General features: G+C 35.4%; 1 protein-coding gene across 1 annotated transcript in view; it reads right to left on the minus strand.

The window, feature by feature from the left end:
• Positions 1–1,105: 1,105 nt before the first annotated feature.
• The window catches only part of LOC121407718 (probable G-protein coupled receptor CG31760), a 39,548-nt gene continuing 22,616 nt past the window's right edge, over positions 1,106–18,037 (minus strand). Inside the window, exons 4-11 of the mRNA XM_041598906.1 lie at positions 9,633–9,804; positions 8,658–8,726; positions 7,649–7,761; positions 6,924–7,138; positions 5,493–5,637; positions 4,031–4,133; positions 3,246–3,371; positions 1,106–2,039 (exon numbers count right to left, since the gene is read on the minus strand). Of these exons, the coding sequence (XP_041454840.1) occupies positions 1,224–2,039; positions 3,246–3,371; positions 4,031–4,133; positions 5,493–5,637; positions 6,924–7,138; positions 7,649–7,761; positions 8,658–8,726; positions 9,633–9,804 (1,759 nt within the window). The 3' untranslated portion in view covers positions 1,106–1,223. The remainder of the gene's footprint in view (positions 2,040–3,245; positions 3,372–4,030; positions 4,134–5,492; positions 5,638–6,923; positions 7,139–7,648; positions 7,762–8,657; positions 8,727–9,632; positions 9,805–18,037) is intronic.

Below are 18,037 nucleotides of genomic sequence, written 5' to 3' on the forward strand. Positions count from 1 at the left end.
GACCATTCCCTTTTCTTTTCTTTTTTTTTTTCTTGGCCTAGAAACTTTTTTGGGGATGGGGGCACCCCGAGTGGCCCCATGTGTACACCAGTGACTGATAAAATGCTCAAAAGTTTACACATCTTACTCTTACAGTGTGAATATAGGCTGTAAGCATTTACTTCGCAATAAGGTGTATAGTGTGAAATTATCTTCACTTTGTTAAATCTAAGCATTTTAACATCGTAAATTACATCTTCACATAGTCTGCAATGTGAACCCACGGTGAACACGGTGTGAACACACTGTGATTCATACTGTGAAAACACAGTGAGAGCACTATGAACAAGGTGTGAACATACTGTGAACAAAATGTGAAAACACCGTGAGAGCACTATGAACAAGGTGTGAAAACACTGTGAACAAACTGTGAATACACTGAGAGAACTATGAACAAGGTGTGAACACACTGTGAACAAACTGTGAATACACTGTGAGAGCACTATGAACAAGGTGTGAACATACTGTGAACAAAATGTGAAAACACCGTGAGAGCACTATGAACAAGGTGTGAAAACACTGTGAACAAACTGTGAATACACTGAGAGAACTATGAACAAGGTGTAAACACACTGTAAACATACTGTGAAAACAATGTGAGAGCACTATGAACAAGGTGTGAACACATTCTGAACACACTGTGGTCACGGTGTGATCCCGATGTGAACACACCGTGTTACATTGCGATCTTTCCACCCAGCATATTGGTAAATTGTGACATCAATGTTATTTTCATATGCATAGTTTCATTATATAGATCGCAATTATTATATCTGTATGTATCAGTTATCAATTATACCAGTTACCAATTTCTTAAGTAGATTTTATTCATCATCATGACAAATATTAATTACACGAAGTCTTGTGCATATATCCATGTAGGATCAACTATCTATTGGTCAAAAGCAAGCAAAAATTTTATTGAAATAATTTTATGTTAGCTACAATACATTGGATGGAAACATTTAAGACACTTTAAAAACTGAGTCATGCTTGTGATTTCCTAAACCAAAAACGATAGAAAGATAAAACGAATACAAATCACATTCTCAAGAGTTTTGATATTGTAGTTATCGATATTTGGTTTATTTTATACTCTGCCGCCAAATCGTTCCATAATACTCTTTTCTTGTAAGGCATGAAAACAGTAAAATTACCTCCAGTAAATATATCAAGTACTGAGTCTATAAATGCGGAGATTGCAAACCACTGATATCTCTCGAAGAAATTGAAGTGTTGTTTGTATATTGTTCTGCGGTGTTGATACTGTCTTTCAGTATGCTGTCAACAATCACGGAGGCATATATATTGAGAGGTGAAAAGCTTTCCTGCTCAAAATCACCCCCTAGATGTGAAAATTGTTTTGAACTTGAAGGGTCAATCCTGTGTTTCAATGCTATTGAAGCATCTTTGTCATCTTGGCTTTCCCCAGGAAGAACTGCTGCTTCTCTGACATCTTGATTGGCAAAACTCCTGCCCGGGGAACTATTTCTCCTAACCACTTCCTCATGTAATCTTTCTTTACAGAGCCTTGATGAAACTTGTTTCACTTCAGCCACTACTTCGTCAGAATTCTCGTCTATGTCATCAGTAATCACCCCTGAATCTATTCGAGCGAACTTCTCACCAATACCGCGATTGACCACACCTTCCTTTACCTCCGCACTCCCATACGACATATTCAACAACCTCGATGGACTCGAGTTACTAGCCAAAGATCCCGGCAAAGACCCCAGTAAGATTTTCGGTGAGCCACGTCCTCTGATCTTAGAACCTTTCTTCAGGAAGGTTGGTGTGCTCGTTCCACTGCCGGTTTCCTGGACGTTGCTGTCCTTCGCGATGACGTCCCTGAGCGAGCGATATGCCGGGATATCAGGCAGTGACGATGTAACGTCGATGTCCTGTATCTTGCTGATGCTGGTGATGGACTGGTTGACCAGGCCAAGACTGATCAATTCTTTAATATCGACTAATTCTTGTTGAAGTCGACCCAATTCATCCTGTTGTGAAAGAGAACAGAAAATGGAGAACAATCGAATGGTAATCTCGACATGCTCAGAGTGGTAGAGTGATTTTGACACCCATCAGATCGAGGGTCCTGTCAGATATTGGAATATTTTAGAAAAGCCCCAATCTACACTTTGCAAATTTCCGCTGAGTTTGTAAACCAAATCTATTTAAGCTCAAAAATTCATTAGATTTGTGGCATATAAACAAAAAAAAACCCATAGAATTGTAAATTCAAATACATGGAACTAAAAGTACGAATGGCATAACTTCTTGATAAAAAAAGTTTTCATGAGCAAAATACGTTAAGAGAGATGTTACTTCACTTATTGACTAACGTCTATGCAGAAAGTCATGCGTGAGTGATTATACATAAGAAATAATAGTTAACATTTACCATATCAAGACTGATATTCGTATTTCTTTCAATGTGTGCTCACAAAACGATAATTATATTTTTCTCGAAATGATGCAATTGCGAACACATTTTGGCAACAACAAGATATTTTTTTTTCTATCGCATGATGGATTTAGCAATCCAAATTTAGAAGGGCTGGATATTTGAAATTTATTTGTTCATCAACCCATGCAAAACATGACAAGAGTCGTGGAAGAGGAGACTATGTCTTGAATGATAATCCATAACGAAAAAAATAATAATGATACGACCAAATAAATTTCAGAAATGGCTTTGGTGATTTCTGAAAAGTGATAAGTGTCTTTAATGTGAATTTGCTCAAAGATGCATGTCTCTGCGCATAAATTTCATCTTTGCACAGACACGACAGAAGCTGGCTTGTCGATAAGTGAAGGATTGTTCTTGTCAAGCATTTATGATATTCTTAGGTTTTATTCATATCGTATTGGTCAAAATTTAATACAGCAAAACATGATTAAACAAAGCAATATGAATGAAATGATCATGTGGGTTTAGGTGACCGAGGCGTGCTCTGTATAAGGGGGGGGGGGCAAAATCTTGGGAGACTATTTAGCAAGCACCTTTTACTCTTTAAAATTTAACTTGCGTTGATTCCTCAAAATAGATGATGAAGAGTAATGATTATCCACAGGTCGAGGTATACAGTACATATCGACCGTTTGTGCCCCTTGCGACCCGCGCCTGCAGGTATCGCCAGCGGTCTAAAAGATAAAGTATACTCATTAATATTGGTTTTAATTTCATGTTGTGTTTTACTTACCGACACTTCTGGATTTTCATGAGAAAAGTCTATAATCACACTAGAGTTATCGATAGTAAAAACAACTTGGCTCTTCTTGCTTTCTGCCTTCTTCTTGTCAGTATTGGTCCGGTAGAACATGCAAATCTGAAAATAAAGCAGGACGATACTAATCAAAGGAATTCAAAGGGAAGGAGTCGTTGCTATAAAAATTACCTGTTGTTTTCTTTCTATTTCATTTATTGATTAGTTGTTTATATGATTGACATTATTTACCTCTTAAAATTGTACACTTATATTCATACTTTGTTTCTATTTAAATTGATTATATTGTACTTGTTTTATTCACGTTCTGTTTAAATTGTAAAGCGCTTAGAAACTATTTTGTATTGAGCGCTATATAAAAGTTCCATATTATTATTATTAAAAATAGCTTATAATTAAGGAAATAAAAGGAAAAAATGAAAACGGTCGAAAATAAACAAAGGCCTCCCTAAGATCCTTTTCAATCCATAGAATGAAGAACATAAAAAATAAACAAAATTATCGTCAAAGCAATGCAGTTCTGAATTTGACGTTGCATCCAATGATTTCATATGCTTTGTCGAATACTAGGATGTATACTGTATTTCACTAGACAAAATTTTGTGGCGCAGTCATTATTTTGGGGAGTAAATGGGATACATTTGAAAATAAAAATGTAATAGGCTCATTCTTAAAGATTTCATATTATGTATTTACAAACTTCATGACATCAAAAAAAAACGGGCAAAGAAATCAAACGAGTTTGAGGATATGTATCTAACCTTTGACAAGAAAAGAAGAGCCACCATGACAGTGAACGTTGCATGAAGCCGACAAAAATTGATTATGAGAAACGTATCAGGGCCTGCAAATTCTGCCGGAATCCTACGTAAAAAGTAAAATCAAATCGAAAGAACTGGATTTTAAAAGAAGAAGTAGTCTAAGTAAGTTACATAAAATTGTAAAACAAATCAAATGCTAGCCTGTGAAAGCACCCAAAAATAATCAAATCATCAAAATCTTGAGGGAAGTTGGACAAACAAGACAAAAATAAAGTTGTGAGCATTTGAATATCGAGAACATTAATAATTCTCAGAACAGACCCCCCCCTCCATGGCTTATGCGAAAAATTTCACTTACAGAATGTACAACACTCCCTTTTGAACACTTTTTTTTACTCTATCTAATAATAGGACTTCATATTCATCGTGTTAATCATGTGTTCTCTGTCCTCCCCAGAAAAGAACACATAACCTTGTGATAGACTATAGATAAAAGATGACATAGTTAAGTGAAATATGTTCTAAGTAATGGGCAAGTTGCACTTGTGTGACATCACAGACCTTGGTCGCGTTGTGAATAGGAGGATCTACATGGCATTAATGATCTCATTATTCAAATGCTCATATCTTTCTTATTCATTCAATCTTCCTCAATCTCTCAAACTTCCATTGCTCCGTTTCTTTTAGTTTTCTCTTTTTTATGAATTCAACTAGTTTCAATGGTTTCACTTTGATGAAAATATCATGCTTATATTTTGGAATCGGGGTGCGGAAAGAAATATTCACAATAGTGAAAATATGTTTTTAAGTAATAAAAACAAAAGGAGTTACAAAACCAACTATGGAGCAGTATACACAAAATACAGAATCTTCCAACTTGTTTTTGAGTCAGACGATAGCAAAATTTCAGCAACGCGGAATGAATCCTGCAATGCCGCAAATGCTCTGTAAATGCAAAACAAATCACAGTTAAGTCTTTGTCGAGGACCATTGAACCGGAACAGCAGTTCTGTCTGCCGTTTCAGAGCTGACTAAAATTGCAACAAATGTCGTTTGTCCAGAGTCGCGCACTGTTAAAAAAACGTGATTTTACAGAAAAAAAGGAGATTTTGCAGAAAGCAATAATAGAATCATTCTGTAAATTCATAAAAAGGGTATTTTTCTGCAATTTAACAGAACAGGTCTGTTTAAAAAGGAGAAAAGGGTGTTTTATTAAGAAGTAAGATTTCATACACCAAATACCAATTTTCTGTAAGATTACGCAATCTGGTAAGATTACAGGTGTTCTCGAGACTCTGCTGCAGGAACTTCTTTATAAAGAATAAATGTTCTAACAGTGCGGACGAAACTGCTGCACCGACCCTCAAAAAGGACTTCATTGTCATGAAGAGCATTTGACAATAGGTTTCTACGTTCCAGAAAGTGCCTGCGTATACCGCTCCGAAAACTTCCTATCACTTACACAAAGGAAACGACTGCTCCAAATATACTGATGAGAGCTTCGTTGTATATGGATACGCTGATGTATCTTGATTCGTTGAACGCAGAGGGAGCTTTTCTCACTTTGAAACAAAGGTACATCCCCCAAATGAGAAGGATCAGTTCTCCTAATTAGGGACAAAAATCAAAAGAAATGTTCAGAAGCATCGTACAAGAAAAATAATAAATCACTAAATGGTCAGAGAAACATCACCTAATGAACAGGTTAGGTTTGTCGATAAAACAAAATGTATTTTTGGCAGTTAGTTTATGCTCATGTACGCCATTGAAACGCTTTTGTCATTATTTTCTTTTACTGTACAAAATTGATTTTCCAAACAGGGTCGTAGCTATAAAGAGCAGTAGCGTCACGAGGCCCAAAATCTGAGGGGTTAAGACATGGCGCTGGCGTTTAAATTACTAAACTGGTTCGAGTTTGACAAGTTAAATACAAAAAATAATTTCGTAATAAATGTTGACAACATTCAGGAAACATGATCATATTTGAACCATTTTCCCATTTTCTTTCTTTTATCGATTTTTCTTGGTCTTTTTTCAGGGGGGGGGGTCAAGCCCCTCAAGCCCCCCCCCCCTCGATCTGTACGTCAGTGCTTGAAAGTGTGTTTGATTGTGTGTCAGACTTATATTTGGTGACTAAATTGATGATGTTGAAAAAGGATGACGGAAATGATGATGATTTTGGTAATGGTGATGATGATGTTGATGATAATGATGTTGATGATGATAATTTTGATGATGATGGTGATGATGATGTTGATGATGATGTTGATGATGATGATGATGATGATGATGATGATGATCATGTTGATGATGATGTTGATGATGATGATGATGATGATGATGATGTTGATGATGATGATGATGATGATGAAACTGATAGAGGCCGTTAAATTACTCGATAAACCTGTTTCTAATTTTGATGTCCAATTTCGAAAGCATAGTGTTTTTTATTAAAAGTATCTAAATTGATATATTCTCAGATAGTGCACGGATTGCTGCAGTATCACCAAACGACTTAATACGCAATCAAAATGCACGTTGGTTAAATATTAATAGTTTTAATCGTGAATGAGATTCACAAATGGCTCGTTATAAGCGGCTATTATACCATTATTAGCCTCGGTATAAAACATTAAGTATAAATGATCACTAATCTGATTAGAGGCGTCAGGGCACAATGGGGAAAATGAGATTTATATATTTTTCAAATAAAACTGTGCCATATCAAAGGCAAAGGATGACATTAGAAAGGTCTTATTTAACGCATATTGTAAATACCCATGAACTCTTTTATTCAAAATCGAAATTTCGTAAAAATTATGCGTAGGAAATGTTTACAGAATACTATCAAAGGCTTAGAAGATAAAAAAAAAAACGTTACTGCGATATTTACCGGCTTTGCTTGCATAATTCCATGCGTTTTGCGAGCACCGGAAGTATTTAAGTCCCGCTTGGTTGCGGACCTGCTGACCTTCTGATGGGCCTAGAAAAGTCCAGGCTACGAGAAAGACCACGAAAATCGCCAATAGGATACAGATCCGGAGGAACAGGCTCCTGTCAGTAATGCGCACGGGTTTGGCGCTTCGAACCGTGAAAACTTTGGTGATCCTTCAAGAGAGAGAGAGAGAGGGGGGGGGGGGGCGGAAAGGGGCAATATTTCATTGAGCCAGCCTATTATTATGGAGAATATTTTATTTTGTGTTTAAGATGCATCAAAATAAGTGCATAAAATTAACAGTAAGCAAAAAACTATAAATGCAATTGAGTTTACATCTCCTTTCCTTCATTGAAACAAATGGAGAGTTTTATCAGAAATAATGATGATAATATTAATAACAAAAACAATAATATTAATAATAATAATAACAATAGAATGGGACTTGATATTGCTATTTCAGCTAATCTTCATCAAGCGATCATAGGGGACGCACTGAACGAGGGAGGGGGGGGGGTCGCTGGGCGGATGAGTTCAGCTGTTACAACGAATGATGGCAATTTAAGATAATAGCGTAATGTTCATTTATTATCAGGCAATTTTGTAAGGGCAAAACATTAGTGTAAAAGTAATGGAGTGGAAATAGATAAAGGGGTGGAAATATAGTTAATAGTCAGTCTCACCTCCACGTTTTGAACAGAAGTGCTCCATAGGCAAGCCAGAAACCAAGGTATCTAAACCAAAGTAGGCCTTGACACGAGAATAGTCCTATCGGAGCCGCTATCGATATGATTGTCTAAAAAGAAAGTTGAAATAGAAAGTTATGATGTACAATGCCCTGAATGAATGAATGAATGACAGATAATGACAGACCAGTAAATGAAAGGACAAAAGGTAAAATAGCCGAATGAAATGATGATTGGTGATATGATTAATGTTGAATTTTTTTCAGTCGATATTGTCTAATAACTTTTGAAAAACGAGAAATGTTCTAATCCTGAAATAAAAATGGGGAATACAGACAGAAGAAAACTAGGATTGGAAGGGGGAAATAATCAAGAGGAATCATAGGAATCAATGAATTTAAGAAGTGAACTTGAATGACGAAAAAGCAGCTATAAAAACAAGGAAATTAACCAATCCTAGATGGGGAAATCACGGGGTAGTTTGGGGTAGTTTTCGCGGCACATCGTGCCCAACATCATAATTTTCCAGGGATACGTACAATAGTTTCAGCGAAGAAAATCCTGCCTGATTTTTTTCGAGGGGGGGGGGGGGTGGTTACTGCGCTCTTCCCCTCAGTACCGACACTGGGTACTACCATGAGACTGACGGTAAAATCTTGAAAGAAATGAGGTATAAACCAGCATGGCCAGTTTGAGGAGGGGCAATATGGGACAGGGGCGGACAAGAACAATTCGCGTGTATCGAAAGGTGAAGTGAGAATCGCAAACCTTACACTAAGTGAATAACAGAAACCGAGATAGAAAATAAGAAATGGTATTGATCGAGGAGTGGAAAATATATTTTAGTCCACTCTATAGCTTAAGAAGATGCTGTTTTATGACAGCATTTATTTACTACTCACAATTATCTTTCCTACTTTATAAAAAGAATTACCATCCACCCCCAACGCACACACACCCTCCCATCCTCACTCACCCAAACACTCATCGACGTCTAACATCTTACCTCACAGTAGCTTAACCCCGTTCCGATAAGAATAACGTACAAAAGACCAGGACTGGCTGCTTTAAAAATCTGTACATTGAAAGGAAAATATTCAACACGATTGGTTAAATTTAAACAAATATATTTTGTAAAAAAAACACAGATAAACAACGTAGGGAATGTATTAACTAGACATCATATTTGGGACAATACCACGGTCTTCAGAACTATACGATTCCTACTTTACTGGCGTTTCCCCCCCTCACTTCACTTTATATTGCCCAATGAACGTATCGGAAGGGGCACTTAAACTATCCACAGTGTTGCTATACCACTGTCCAGCAATATATGACGTAATATCAGGAAAACCATCTCAGCTAAGGAGCGGCACCGATTTAAAACAAAAAATGGTCACCATCATTTTAGGAGGTCCATTTGCAGTGAAAAAAAAATCTCTCTCCCTCGGGTACGCTAATGCTCTACAGTACTATTAGTGAGTTTTGTCTCGCGACGCACGACTGATTCAAGAACACGGTAAATATAAAAAATGTCGTAAAATGACAAAGAACAGCTGGAAGGTCTTTGTCGAAAATTAGTGAATCGGAACAGCAATTTCTTCCTAAGTTTCGGGGCTGACGAAAAAAAAATGCAAATATGTCATTTGTCCAGATTCCAGGGGGCCGTTTCATAAAGCTGTTCGTAAGATAAGAGCGACTTTAAAAACGACTGGTGAACCTTTCTTACGCGCTTAACCATCGCCAAAGTATATACCATTTACCACAAGAAAGGATCACCAGTCGTTCTTAAAGTCGCTCTTAACTTACGAACAGCTTTATGAAACACCCACCAGGACAAACCTGTACCGTTTTGATTTTCGACAAAGACGTCTTGGTTGTTCCTTGTCATGAAGGGCAATTGACAATACATTTTCTATATTCTTGAATACGTCACGCGTCTTGAAGCAAAAACTCCCTACTAGCTGGATTGTTCCCTTACCCTAATCTCACGATGGCGGTAGGTATATATCCCTAGTACAACGAGAAGAATGATACAGATGAGGTTGGCCCCAAGGAAGCACCATCTTAACGTGATATTGGGACGAGCCAAACACGGACTGTCATCATCACATTCATCACAACCGGGCTGGCAAGGCAGGCAATCAAAGGCACTGTTTGTTCAAAGATATTACAAAATCTGATATTCATGGGGAGTTTGAAGAGAGAATACACTGTAACAAATATATGTTTCATTGGATGGCTCAGAATGGAATACGAGGAATATTCCAACAGTTCGGGAAAATATTCCACGAATCGAAGATGGGTGGAATACTGGCCCTAACGAGACCAAAATACGCGTACGCGTTTTTAATGCATCGCTAAAACACTCTATATAGATGATAATGGGTATTTTTACCTATAAGAAGTGTTTCTCCGTGGAAATCATTATCCATATTTTGCTTTCTCTGATTTCGCAGCGGTCAATATCGTGCCGTATTTTTTTTCTCTTCCAGGTTCTCCCATTGACTTTGTGTGTAAATTTAACAGCGGGCAATATACGCGAAATCCGGTTGGAACCAATTTGTGAAGAGACCGCATAAGCGCAGCGCATAGTACGATGCATGCCATGTACATGCACATAGACAAATAACTGTGTATGCGCAGTGTGTACCGGTATGTGACGTGAGAAAATGGCTACTTCTAAGAGATTCGCTTGTTATGGTACAGACGAATTTGAAAACATATATAGTGACAAAGACGCTGAAAATACCGAAAAGTTTACGAAAAAGGCCGTTGCTGTATTCCGTGAGTATAGCTGCTTGAAAAATCTCTTCCGGGCGATTTCGAGATTCTGGATAGAGACCCTTGAAAAGATTTTGGGGAAATTATTATGTGTCAAATTTTATTGTTCAGTTTTTGGGAAAATTTATCAACACAGATTTTGGGGAATTTTTTAAAATTCAAGGTAATAATAATGATATTAACTGGCATAGAATGAGATAAAAACCTATGATTGATTGATTGATTTTATTTGTCAGGTAACTGTGAACAAATACATGAAAATATGAACAGTAGTGTATACCTTGACAGGATTGCCCATGAAAGCCGAGATGGCTTATTTCCAATGGGGTCCTTACATCAGTAATTGACAACAATGTACATATATGAAAAACACCTATAGAAATCTACAAACTACATCAATTAAGTCGAGACCACTAAAATCACACAAAGAATTGTGAAACTTAATATATAAAAAGACAAAAACAAATAAGTTTGCCATGAAAACCATTTACGGAAAATATGATTAAAATAATTGTAAAACAGGTTGAGTAAACGATCATTACTTCTAGGTTACATATGAAAATTATACTATAATCAGTTTTTAAATAGCGCTAAATGCATCGTAACTAATACAAGATTCATGAATCGTAAAACCTAAGATATGAAAAAGTACAAATAAGTTTGACATCAAACTTTCACGCAAGCAACAAAAGATGATGATAAAATGTAAAACAAGTTGATTATTAAAATAAATCATAACTAAATAGTTATATATAAGACTACATGATACACATGAAATTAGAAAGAATATTTAACATTACAGAGTGGGGACAGTTTTTAAGTGTTGTTTCAATACTCTTTTAAATTGTGTAAAATTCTTAACCGATTTAACATGATTAGGGAGGGAATTCCAAAAATGTATACCATTATAATAAAATGTGTTGCCAATTTGACCTTTTCTCATAGGTACAACAAAGTTAAACAGACTATTTCTTGTTTCATGCCCGTGAATATTAGATGACCGTGTAAAGTTTTTTGAGATGTAATGATATTCGTTTGAATAGAAAATTTTATGAACATGGTGAAGTATAAGTTGTTGCGACCTCAAATCTATGCGAAGAAGGCCAGCTTTTTCGATTTCATTCTTCCCAACATGTGTTCTTGGGTGTAAGCAAGTAATAAATCTAACAATCTTATTTTGAATAATTCTAAACTTTTTTTGATCAACCTTTCCAAGACTGCAGTACCATGCTGCATTAGCATAATCAAATAAACACTGTATTAATGAAAAGCTTAAAATGCGTCTGGATTTCGTATTCATGCAATTTTGATATCGGTATAGAAATTTCAAGCGAGCATTAGCTTTTTTGACAATAGAGTCAACCATAGATGTACATGAGAGATCACTATTTAATATCAGGCCTAAATACTTCACGGAATTCTGTCTCTTAATTAATTGATTGTTATAGTATATATTGAAATCATCTGTATGCTTAGACCTAGCTCGCGAACAAAACAAAATACTTTCGGTCTTACCAACATGTAAGCTAAGCTTATTATCTGTCATCCATTTAACACAATTTGATAATTCTAAGCTAAGTTTTTCACCGATCAGCTTAGGACTTGTATCAGAATAGAGTAAAACACTGTCGTCTGCATATAAAAGTAATTTACTTTCATTAACACAAATACACATATCATTGATATAGCACATAAAAAGAATGGGACCTAATATGCTCCCCTGAGGAACTCCACACTTTATAGGCATAGAATATGAGAGTACATTTTGCATGGATACCACTTGGCGGCGATTTGTCAAGTAAGACCTAAACCAATTTAAACATGCTAAATTCAAACCCATCACTTCTAATTTCTTTAAGAGTATTTCATGATTAACCGTATCGAATGCTTTTTGTAAGTCAAGAAGAACCATTCCAACATAACGGCCTTCGGAAATTTCATTCCTAACAAAATCCAACAAGTGAATTAAACATGTTTCAGTAGAATAACCATTCCTGAAACCAGACTGAAATTCATAAATGATTTTGTATTCTTTAAAATATTTCTCAATTTGAGAATACACGCATTTCTCCAAAATTTTCGACACTATGCTTAACACACTAATAGGTCTATAATTCCCAACATGAGTTTTGTCTTTCTTTTTGTGTAATGGTGTGACTTTAGCGATTTTCATTTCATCAGGAAAGGTACAAGTTGAAATAGATAGGTTAATAATGTAAGTTAAAGGAATAAAGACGTTTTTTGCACCATCCTTTAAAAATCTAGCAGGAACCAAGTCAAGTCCGGTACTTTTTGATATTTTCAACTTAGATAATTCATTTAATACAAACTTTTCTGTGACAGGAGAAAAATTAAAACAGCCTTTTTGTATACCTTTATTGTCGTAAAGTTTTTTTAAATTAGGACTGTCGGCCCCAAACTCACTTCTGTCCGTAATGGGGAGCTCACAAGCTAATTTATCGGCCACTGTTGTGAAATAATTGTTAAATTCGTTGGCTATCTTTAGATTATCATGACATAGTTCCCCTTTAATATTAATAACACTTTTCTGAATATTTTTTTGTTTGTTTTTTACACCTAACTCTTTGAGATTTTTCCATAATTTCCTAGAATCATGTTTATTGTCTTCAATTTGATTTTGGAAAAATTCGTCTTTAGCTTTCCTCACTTTCCTTTGTACCACATTTCGCAATAGTTTAAATTTCCTTTCGAGTTCTAAATTACCAATATCTTTTTTCATTTTCCTGAAAGCTATATTTCGTTGTCTTATCAAACCAATAATTTCACTGGTCATCCATCTTTCTGTTCTTTGCTTAATTCTTACTTGTTTCAAAGGTGCACACTTATCAACTACTGACATGAAAATACTTTTGAAGTGTGACCAAGCAATATTCACTTCATTACATTCAAATATAACAGACCAATTGATTTGAGATAAAACAAAATTAAAATCATTTTCACAATAGTTTTTCATACATCGAATGCTTATAGTTCTATGCTGCCCAAATACAGGCCTGATAAGTTTCCTTGAACAATACGTTAAAAAGTGATCACTTAAGCCAATTTCAAAGACACCACTTTGACAAATATTTTCTTCTTTACTACAAATTACATGGTCTATTAATGAAGAAGTGGTAGGTGTAGTTCGGGTGGGTTTTGTTATAAGTTGGCTCAAACCATATAAATTCAAAATATTCTTGTATCTTTTGGTCAGTGCTGATTGTTGTAATAGACAAATATTCATGTCCCCTCAAAGAATAACCTCATCATCTTTTGTTAATATGTCCAATATATCATGGAGAGAATCAATAAAGTGATTGTCTCTGGGGGGTCTGTAGACTACACCTAAAGTAATAGGCTTTGTATGTGGTAATAGAATGTCGATCCACAATGATTCAATACCATCAGGTGTAAGATCTTCTCTTAGATTAAATGCAATATCATTTTTAATATAAAGGCAGACCCCACCACCATGGTCGCCTGCACGATCTCGTCTTAATATAGAATAACCATCGATATAAATTTCTTCATTATTTATGGACGAATTCAACCATGTTTCTGTAATTGCAATTACTGAAATTCTACTTTCATAGAGAAGGACACGTAGTTCAGGAATTTTATGTAAAATGGATCTGATATTTAAATGAACGAAATGCAACCCTTTTGCTTTAAATATATCATTAAATGATTTGTATAAAATAGCCTTATCAATTCCAGTAGGTGTGTTAAATTCAGGGATAGGAGGTGCATTAAATGTTGAGGTGGGTTGAACATCAATCAAGGATTGTGTAAAAATTGAGTCACAAAATGGCGGCAATGAACAGGTTAAACATATCCAATTCTCATTTGGGTTTTTATACAGCCTAGTATATTCATTTAAAGAGATCTCGAGACATTTAGTGTGATACCACTTTTGAAAAGTGGTACAAGTGGTACTGGAACCTATATTTCCCTCACTGAATCCAATAGTGCCGGCGCCTTCGGCTTGGGCAATATTGGATTCACATCGGGCAATATAGGTTTGTATCTCATTCTATGCCAGTCAATATCATATATATATTTTTACCATCACAAGGGTAATCATGTGTCCAACCAACTAGGGGTAGTGTTTTATCCAATGCAGGAAGCATAATGTCCAGTAGTGTTAAAAAATAAGCAGCAATTAATTTAGAATGGGCAAAATTTTCATCACACAAGATATAAAAATGTCCCCCCAAAAAGAAATGCCTAATGTTGGTTGGACACGTAATTACCCTCCTGGAGCACTTTTACCCAATATTGTTTAGAGAGTAGGAGAATATTAACAATCTTGATCACTTTAAGTATTCATTCATGACCCAGTCAAATTATCATTCAAACCTAGCGACCACGGAGACTAATCCACTCACTCAGAGACGTTTTGAGCCGAAAAATCTGAGGGGGGGGGCGAAATTCTATGATGTGTTTTGTTATAATATTCTGAAAATATCATATTTCACCCTTCTCTTTTTCACTTATTCTTTTCTCGCCTTTTTTATCGTGTAAAATTGGAGGGGGGGGGGCAATCAAGTGCCACACCAAGCCCTAATCACACACCATTGGTCTCATTTTAAAGGGGAAGTTTACCCTGACAACAATTTTATTGTAAAAATAGCAGAAAAATGTTTTTAAATATTGCTGAGGATTTGTGAGAAATCCATCAAAGAATAAAAAAAAAGTTATTTTAAATCTTATTATTTGATTTGTGGCGCCATATGCGAGCAACTTCCTACATATCTAAAAAAAAATATCGAAATAAATGGTAAATCATCAATGAAAATTGAAAACGGTTTTTACTGTACATTGAGTATATCAATAGAAAAAAATCATGTTACACCTGTTCGTAAAGAGAAAAAAAATATCAGTCATCACTAGTCATAAACTCGCAACAAAATGATCATATCTCGAGAATTTTGAAGGTTAACAGTGAAATGAGTTGAAAAGAAAATCTACCAAATAAATTTTAAACACAGAACAGCAACGTCATTGAAGATGATATGGGATTAATTATTGGTCATTTTAGCCAACAAAAAAACGCCAGGAATAATCAAAATCAAAATCAAAATACAATTACCATGATTACAGATCATCCGCGCTTTGAGCACAGTTATACCTACAATAAAATCAGTATACCAATGAAAATATATTTCACGTTTCTGTTCAATCTTACAAGCTACTATCAATCATTGCTTTCCGGTCAAGCTAGGAGCGTGTTGATAAACTACAGTGTGTATCAAAAAAAAGTTTACACTTAGAAAAAAATCCTGTAAAATTATGCATTTGTAATATCCTGAGGATTTTTCCACATTTTAGCATTGGTACTGATACATTTAAGCAAATGACGATGTAACTGTCAAAAAACATTTCCGCTTGAGTGAGCACCACTTACTTTTGAAAAGTTAGTGAAAAATGATTTGCGCAGGCTTTTGAAATACTTATGCGAATAAAAGTAGACCTTAATCATAAAGAACACCTTGAATTTAGCTAGTAATATTTATTTGAAGTTATCTTTTAGGTTTTTAACTTGTTTTCTTGCCCAAAACACTTTGAAGGGTGCATTGCGCCCCACCCCACTCCCCCACACACGAAGGCCATCGTGACGATATTTGCTTTACACTGAGCTGTGATTTACATGAAATGGTTTAGGCTTGATTTTGATTTTGTTAATCATTGTCAGGCTTGGAAAAAGTGTGCAGAAACAAGTATTAAATGAAAAATGAAATGTAAACCCAATTTAAATGATAAAATCGTAGTGACAAATGCTGGCGATGTCTGATATAAACTTTTGTTCAGATTTAGTTAAATGTCCTCTGATCCAGCTGGCACAAAAAGGGTTAATGTTGTGCTTACTAAGTGTTGAAATTTCAATTTGGGTGGCAAAATTGTTACAAAATGCTTGAATGTATCCATTTATTACAATTGACAAAAAGTGCAATGGGAAATGTATGAGAAATGTTTCACAGGGTAAGTTTGATTTCGCCCTTTCCCCTTGACACAGCATGAAAACGAGCATTTCTGCGCAAACAGATTTCTGCCAGCTTTACAAAAATGGACAGTGCTCACTCAAGTGTAACATTCTGTCAAAACTTAATTTCATTGGACAGATGAGACCCAAACCCAAGATTAAATGTGAAAAAATACCCACATGTTGTATATGTTTTAATTCCCAGGGCTTTTTCAAAGTGTAAACTTTTTTGATACGCACTGTATAATGGATAAAACTCATCAACAACAATAAAGCAAATGATACTAACCGGAAACTCGTCATAAACGATTTATGGAGTAAATCTATTTTTTTTTAGAATTTAAGATGTATGTTATATGCCGAATTTTGAAGGTAAACAGTGAACTGAGTTGAAAAGAAAATCTACCAAATAAATTTTAAACACAGAACAGCAACGTCATTGAAGATGATATGGGATTAATAGGTCATTTTAGCTATAAAAAAACGGTAATGAATAATCAAAATACAATTACAGATCATCCGCGCTTTGAGCACAGTTATACCTATAATAAAATCAGTATACCAATGAAAATATATTTCACGTTTCTGTTCAATCTTACAAGCTACTATCAATCACTGCTGTCCGGTCAAGCTATTGGAGCGTGATGAGAAACTACAATGGATAAAACTCATCAACAACAATAAAGCAAATGATACTAACCGGAAACTCGTCCTAAACGATTTTATGGAGTAAATCTATTTTTCTTAAAGAATTTAAGATGTGTGTTATATGCCGACATAGCCCTTGTGGAAGAAGGATTTTTTAAACTTACAATGTTATACCCTTCAAGGTAACACGAATGAATAATAATGACGAAAACAATAAAAGAACAAATAATAATCATGGCGATGATAGTAATAGTGAAAACAAATGGGTTAGTAGGCTAATTGAGCGGATTTAATTTGTTTGCCGATATGCAGCTGTACAAAACAAAGTTCTGATCTCGTCACAAGTGAGGCCAGCCAAATGAATATTGATTTGCAACTGATTAAATATATTGGCAAAAGTACTTGCCCTGAATATATATGGGTTACATGCACGAGATCCTCTTGCATTTCACGCCGGTGAACTTCTTTCTAAAATCGACCGCTGAATGTCTGAACTTGCAAAATCTTCGTTTTGCCATTTTTCTCTCCTGCATAGCAGGAACAGGAGCGAGACTTTCGTTGCTTTTCCATCGAAGTGGCGGCGGCGTCGTCGACATCAACTCTTAAAGGGATGGTCCGGGCTGAAAGTATTTATAGCTAATAAATAGAGTACAATGCACTGAGCAAAATGCTGAAAACTTTATCAAAATCGGATGACTAATAGCAAAGTTATTGAATTTCAAATTTTAGCAATATTGTGTGAAAACAGTCGTCATGAATATTCATTAGGTGGGGTGATGATGTCATATCCCCACTCGTACTTTTGTATTTTATGATATGATATTAGGTTTATTCAATTTTATTCCTCCAAGAACTAGAAAAATTGGACTGACAACTAATCTAGTACATGAGATATTTATTGCTGCAACTTATTTCATGATAAGGGAGACATAACACACAAGCATGTAATAATGAAAAACATAATTTTATGT

This window comes from Lytechinus variegatus, chromosome 2, assembly GCF_018143015.1.
Source record: "Lytechinus variegatus isolate NC3 chromosome 2, Lvar_3.0, whole genome shotgun sequence".
Classification (NCBI taxonomy): Eukaryota; Metazoa; Echinodermata; class Echinoidea; order Temnopleuroida; family Toxopneustidae; genus Lytechinus; species Lytechinus variegatus.